Source organism: Anneissia japonica, unplaced genomic scaffold (genome assembly GCF_011630105.1).
Source record: "Anneissia japonica isolate Jap-2015-1 unplaced genomic scaffold, ASM1163010v1 scaffold640_len1575945_cov177, whole genome shotgun sequence".
In the NCBI taxonomy this organism is placed as follows: Eukaryota; Metazoa; Echinodermata; class Crinoidea; order Comatulida; family Comatulidae; genus Anneissia; species Anneissia japonica.
In genome coordinates this window covers 691,522-699,029 of record NW_022684376.1, presented here as the reverse complement: position 1 = coordinate 699,029, position 7,508 = coordinate 691,522, and the positions used below count along the sequence as shown (strand labels likewise).

General features: G+C 34.5%; 1 protein-coding gene across 1 annotated transcript in view; it reads left to right on the top strand.

Moving 5' to 3' along the window:
- The window catches only part of LOC117105594, a gene marked incomplete in the record, with an annotated part of 25,566 nt that overhangs the window by 16,989 nt on the left and 1,069 nt on the right, over window positions 1-7,508 (top strand). Inside the window, 4 exon segments of the mRNA XM_033246782.1 lie at window positions 5,123-5,233; window positions 6,059-6,190; window positions 6,652-6,748; window positions 6,871-7,508. Coding sequence (XP_033102673.1) covers window positions 5,123-5,233; window positions 6,059-6,190; window positions 6,652-6,729 — 321 coding nt within the window.

The window sequence follows — 7,508 nt, the reverse complement described above, 5'->3', positions numbered from 1 at the left end:
ATCGCCGGGGACGGCAACTCGATTTTGGGATTAATTTTCCGAATAAAGTTATACTAAATAACTTCTAATGACAACCTATTGTCTTCAGTTGTCTTTGTTGGTCATTCAACTGTCGTTTTATCTATTTTTTCGGTGATATTGTAATGTAGTTTTAAGGTTCAATAGTATTAACTTGCATAACCATTGGAATCAGTACCCTTCACCTGATAAATGCCTTAAATTGGTTTGACAGTTTTAATGGTCAACTTGAGTATACAGATAATCTAATAATATAACTGGACATTGTATAACTTTACCCTAGTCAGTTGGAATTGGCCTTTCTCACACTATGAATCTATGATTGTCAGTTTTGAGCCTAAGCTCTGAAGTTTGTGATACATCTTAATTAGCAGTTTTTTGGTAAACAAGTTACTAAATCATAGAGAAAGAACTTCTCTATGATCCAATCAGAAACTCTAAAAGTATGTGGGGGGGGGGACTTACTTAAGACACACCCCCATTACCTAAAGTATGATAGGCAAACACCCCCATATCACTGAGTCAGTAGTTATATTCAATTTAGTAGTTAGGAGTACACAGAAGCAAAGTACAGAGCTGAGCTTACTCCACTCAAAAAGGGTTCTCTAACATCTGAAACCTGGAGTTTAGCTGATTGTAACCATGTACAGTTTGTGTGAATAAAAGTTTGCAGTGTACTAAAAGGAACTGTGTTACTCATTAAAAGTCACCACCAGCAACTAACCGATATTTAACAATATTAGTATATTTAACAATATAACAATAAAAAAGTTTCATTAGACTAAATTCTTGCTTATGCCACTGTGGTGGGGTTGCAGGCAGCCACGGATATTTGACGAATTATGGCGAATTTTTATTACTTATTTGATAGGCATCGAGCTACTATAATATGACTTCATGTAGGCTATGTTTTCTAATGTCGAAATCAGCTTCCAAAACCAAAACATTTTGAATTAAACAAGAAACAAAGAGTTTGCAATGTAACCATATCATTTCCTTACAAATCCTCTTTCTTTAAAGTGAAATTCTACATTATGGAAATTTTGCACGAAATCTGTCAACCATGATGTCAAGGTCGAGGTTGCTTCCCCTATCGCGATGTATTCCAAGCATCATGAGGGTATCCAAACGAGCATTTGTCATAACAGAACGCAAAATATTTTAAATTAGTGTCATTGATCTATTATTATTATTATTATTATTATTATTATTATTATTATTATTATTATTATTATTATTATTATTATTATTATTATTATTATTGGCCACTGGATTCACTAATCTGCTGTATACCTTTATAAATAATGAGTTTGAAGTCAATTCGTTATTTATATATAATGAAATCAGTGAACTTATTATATATAAATAATTGTAAGTTACTTTTCATTATTTATATATAATGATTTGTCACCTTTTCATTATTTATATATAATGGAATCAGTGAACTTATTATATATAAATAATTGTAATATATAATGATTTGTCACCTTTTCATTATTTATATATAATGGAATCAGTGAACTTATTATATATAAATAATAGTTATTTTTCATTATTTATATATAATGATGTGTTTCCCCTTCCTTATTGATATATATTGAAGCCAGTAACCTTATTGTATATAAATAATGTTTGGTTAGCCTTTCATTATTTATATATATTGTAATCAGTAAACTAATTATATATAAATAATGAAACGTTAACGCAATTATTTACATATAATCTTTTAGACGCAAATGCACTATATATAAATAATGGGTGATCTAGTCAATTATATGTTAAATAATGAATTATATATAAATAATTGTGTTAAATAATAAATTTACACTTGGCGCCTCATACATTTGTACCCCCTAGCTACCCGAAATGAATAGTAGACTCCAAACAGACGTAGCGCGGTTATGGAGATCGAACATGACCGAAGCCTGTTTTGGCATACAGTACTTTAACTTAATATACCTGGAATAATATAATATAGAATATAGACACGGCATCATGGCGAGTGTTGAACCTGTTGTTCTCCAGGAAGGTGCAGAGTATAATGATTTTGAAGCGTTCTCTGCAGCATTAAGATCATGGGAAATTAGTAACTGTGTCAGTGTGTATGTGAGATGCTCAAGAACTCTTGAAGCAGCAAAGAAACGTGTTCCCATGCGCCGTTTTAACCCAAGGTTGCAATATTACGACCTACAGTATGCATGCATTCACGGCGGTAGGAAGTTTAAAACAAGATCGCGAGGTGATAGACCAAATCAAACGTATGATACAATTACTTAATATTTCTTTTCTAGTAATAAATAGGCTAAATTACATATCATTGTTCTTTGAATATACTCGTGAGGTATTGCTATATGAGTTACGGAGGTGTATGAATTCGGCTACGAATAAGCTAAGGTGTTGAACAACCGATTTTACGATCAGTGTTTGTTTTCATTTTTCATTCATGTTTGCTTTATTTAAAATATGGAACGCCGAAAGGGCATGACAATGAATCTCTTACCTAAAGCCCCGCCCCTCGGATATTTTTGCTACTGGTCCCATAAGAGAATAATGTGAAAATCTTACACCTGATGCGCAAGACAAAAATAAGTATACAGCGCCTTCTATGTAACAATCATGAAATAGAGCAACTGATGTTATATTTTTTTATGAAAGAGTTGTGGTGGAACTTCTAATGATTACTCTTCAGTCAGTATAGTTGTTAAAAGAAATGGATATGTCCTGTATTCACATTTTAATGACGGATTCACTTCATTTTTATGAATTTTAGGATTAATCAGTCTGTACATTTTATCCTTTATAAATTGTTTATGATGTGTGTGATAATACAACTTAGGCATCAGACCAGCGCCAGAAATTTGCTGACAATTAATCCGACATGTCCGAAGGAGGGGGTCCGAACCAAGGCGATGACGAAACCTTGGTCATCGGTCGACGGAATGAAAAAATCCCTGTTCCTGGGTTCAAAATGCAAGGGGAGAGTTTATGGCTTAATTTGGTCCCACAATATTAGGGATTGGCAACCAAAATAGTGTTTATTTAAATATATATACAAATTATTACTTTGTTTTTTATTTTTGGTCTGACGATCTAGCCATTTGTCAGGCGACAGGTGGGTCCAGGGCCTGTCCAAAGGATGTGGGGAAATTCCACTCCCCCTCCCCCCGCTGGTACCACCACTGCATCAGACCTGCAAAGTGGATGCTCATGCGCAAGACTCGTGCATTATGCTTCTGTTCTGATTGACATTCTGAAGAGGTCCATTAACTACTTTTTTTTTTTTCAGTTCTTTTGTTAAGAATTGCCCGTTCACTATTAAAGTGTCTGCGTCATCTGATGGAGAGAAATTGGTCGTGAAAGGGATAACTAATTCTCACAATCATGAAATTTCAGAGGTAAATTGCATTTTTTTAGTTTTCCTTGTCATTGTTTGTTACCATAAACAAACTTAGCTAAATAATATTGCAAGATGTTAATGAAATATGGTGGCACTTATTTTTTATTGGTGAGATACCAATTTACGTAAAGGCATGATAACATGTAAGGGCCATCGGTGGCGCCAGAAATTTGCTGTTTGGGGGTTCGATCGAGTCCAAGTGGTAGCAGGTCAAAACGGCTATAAACCAAAATGGCAATGAACCAAAATGACAATGAACCAAAATGACAATGACAAGTACTAAAACGGCAACAGACCAAAATGGCAATGACAAGTACCAAAACAGTATACCAAAATGGCAAATGAGCGAAATCTAGGCCAAGACTATGCAAGCACCCCCGGGTGCAGGCTGCAGCTTATAATTTTCTGAATGATGAATCGTTCTGAAATTGTCCTGATAGGCAAATCGAATATTGCCATGGGCTCTTTTTCCCACTTTCAATGTTTATTATTATTATTATTATTTCGCATTTTTTTACTTATGACATAATATAAATTTTTTTAGCCTCTTTTTATCTGTATTTGAAAGTTTTATTAGTTTAAATGTTTTACTGCTTTTATATTGTTTCCCCCCCCCCAGTCTTTTTAATAATGAATATGTATGATTATTTTTATTATTATTAATTTTATTATTATTATTATTATTATTATTGATATTATTTCTGCTGATGCTGCTATACTTAGCCTCATTTTTACCGTATTTAATCATAGTACACTTTCATGTTTATAATTAATTTATTTTTTCACGTTTTTTTTCTTTTATGACATAAATTGTTTAGCATCATTTTGGTCATTGCCGTTTTGACTTTTGCCGTTTTGGTTTAGAGTACTGCCATTTTGTCCAGAAACCGTCCAAGCATTGGGACTGAATATAGGCCTGGGTCAGTGTCCTGGAGTAAAAAGTAAAATTCCCACTGTCCACCTCCCCACCCCTTATTATATACTGTACATATATTCAATTCAATTCAATTTCTTTATGTCGCAGGGGACTTTTCAGTCTTTACCAAAACAAAGAAGGTTGAGCAATGAAGAGTGGCAAAGTATGAATTCCATTCTAGCGCTGAAACCCACAATGCGCAGTTTGCAGTCTCACATAAGGAAAAGCACTGGAAAGATGGTCACATTGCGTGATTTATCAAATCATGCAAATAAATTAAGAAAGAACATCGTAAAACCTGATGCAGTGAATGCAAGCGATACAACTGTTGCTGCACCAATATCACCACCATTTTGTGATGAGAGGCCGATGGAACCTTCAGACATGTATAAACAAGCATTTTTTGAAGCCCAGAAGCTGGCCACTATGGCAAGTGAAGTGTCGGTGGAAAAATTCAAACAACGCCTCGCTGTGTTGTCTGATTTGGTGAACTTGTGGGAGATGGGCGTGGAAGCAGCAGTTACTGGTGTTTCAGATGAGGTATTTCAAATTTTGTATGGTCTTCAACCATTAATAAAACAAATGTTGGCCAAGATATTTTTTTCACTCTGACTCTTTATCTCTTTATCTCTTCTATTTTGTCTGTTGTAACAGAGAACGAATCTTGTTATTAAATTTTGTATGTGTACAGACTTGGAAAATAATATTTTTTTATGGCAACATTGGCTTCAGCATTAAATGAGTAGCCTCACATTTATTTCTTTTTGCTTCATTACTTTTTTTTATGGCAGAGCACTGACAATGATGACAACAGCGGTATTGAATCTGTTCAAGTTCCACAATCTCATAAGGAAAGTTCTGTCTCACCGATGGATCCACCTATATCTGAGTTTAAAGAAGAGGTAATGTAATTTCCTGTGTTTTAAGCAACTCTCACACCTAAATTATTCCAATGAGTCTCAAAGAGTTTTGTGAGTAGGTAACAATACTTTGTAAATTTGAGGAGAACTTTTAGGACAAGTTTGGAAACTTGTGGATAACTTGTAGCCACTGTACTTATGGTATCTCTGTGCTCATGGTTGTAATTTTGAACATGTCTGGAAACTCATACCGGTAGGTATTTGGAAGCACTCCCAGTTGAATTTTAGACAACTCAGAATAATTTCCTAAAAGTTGTTGTGTTGACTAAAGAGTTTGCAGTTTTGGCTAAGGTTTTTTGACAGGTTCCTTAAATTTGGTTTGTATGATTTATCTAAGAGATTGCTTCAAGTTTTTCCAAGCTTGCTACAAGTTAGATACAAGTTTTGCAATTTGTCTACAAGTTTTTCTCTGAGCATTACACCAGTTTCTCAAGTTTACAACAAATTTTGAAACAGCCAATTTAAAAAAAAATATGCCTAATTCGGGACACTCATGTCTAACTCGTTTTTAGCTCATATCTAACTCATTAAAAACTCATGAAGCTTGTAGTAGATTTGTAAAGCTTGTGGTAAACTAGTTTGTTTTGAGATAGCTGATACTTTTATATATTTGTCGTACTTAAGGTAACCTCCTATGAAACATATATAGACCGATTATACCAAAAGTTTTTAACGTGTTGCAAATTGTGTGTAATTTGGGATGACTTGAAACATAAACAACCTATTGTGGGTGTAGCTAGTATTAACAAATATAAATTGAGTACTAGTATAAGTTAAATATGTGCTGTCACTTCAATTATCCTACAGGTTAAGCATTCACATATACTGGATCATGTTCCCCAGCCTGGAGTGTTTGACAACTCTAAAACCCCCTTACAGTTTTGTGAATGTGGGTCTGAAGAGCCTGGAATCAAGATTTCAGTTGTTGAGGATATACCTGTAAGATATCTTTTAAATAGCTTTTCTTACAGTATAAACACTATTTTTGTGTGGGCTGGTTGATTACAGTGGTGTATCTAGGGGCACAGGCTTTGGCGCACCCCACCCCCAAAAAAGGTTGCATTGTTCCTATCCCCCCATTGAAAATGTCAAGCAAAAAAATGAAGTAGTTAAATCACCTCATATCACTTTATTTTGCGACCTACCGCCCACTCACTTAATCATCGAGCCCCAACTCCACCTTCCCTCTATCAGGCCACCTTCCCCTTGGGGTTACCCCCCACTTCAAGAATCCTAGATACACCACTGGTTAAGTATTCATTCTTTTATTTTCTCATTGTATTTTGCCAAAAGTGCAAACAACATCAACATGACACAAACAGTTGGAGAAAGCATTCTTACGGCAAATATATATCACAATTAAATTTGCAGGTAGATTTTTAACTTAGCTTTTTTTATAGTCTACGTCAGGACAATGCTCATCGGGAAGACAGACACCAAAAAATGTTGGTATTAAACTCGAGTGGCAGGATTCTTGACCGATGAGTTGCCAAAAATGTGAGTGTTATATTTTTCTTCTATTCTTATTAATAGTTGATGTTTTGAAAAAGTATTTATAGTATAACTGTATAAACAATGTCTGCTTATTAACAAAAAATATATTATGCACTTGTTTTCAGTGATCTTGCTGTTTTAACCTGATAGATGTAGTATCGGAATCTCATAATAAGGTACAGTCTTGTCAAATGCATCCAAAAACAAGGAAAAAAACCGGAAGCAATTTATTTGAAAGTTTATCGAATTATTATGGAAGAGACTTGCTTGTGATTAGCATGTTTACTGGCAAACACAGTGTGCTATTCTACAACCCATGCCAACTATTTTGGACATAATAGGCATGATGATGTCATCACACCCATATATGGGCAAGTCACAGGTCTCTGTTACATTGAAATGTAATGGTGTGAACAGTGCTTTAATAGTTGCAGATCTTTGCCAGAGTGCAAGACACATACTTGTTAACCTGATTGGGACAGCCCCATTTAAAAATGCAAAAGACTTGTAGGATGTCTAAAAGATAGTGTAAATGGAGTTTTAGTTTCAGAACCTCTTCACATTGCCAAGGAAGTACCTGATTAGATGAAAGCATATTTATTTCAAAATACATGAGATGTATACATTGTCTGCAATATACTGTAGTGTGAAAGAAGCTTTAGTTGCAGATCATTGCCACATTGCTTGGCGAGAGCTTGTTTGCCTGATTGGGATGGCAGCATATTTATTTAAAAACAAAGACTACAAAGTAATTATAATGTCA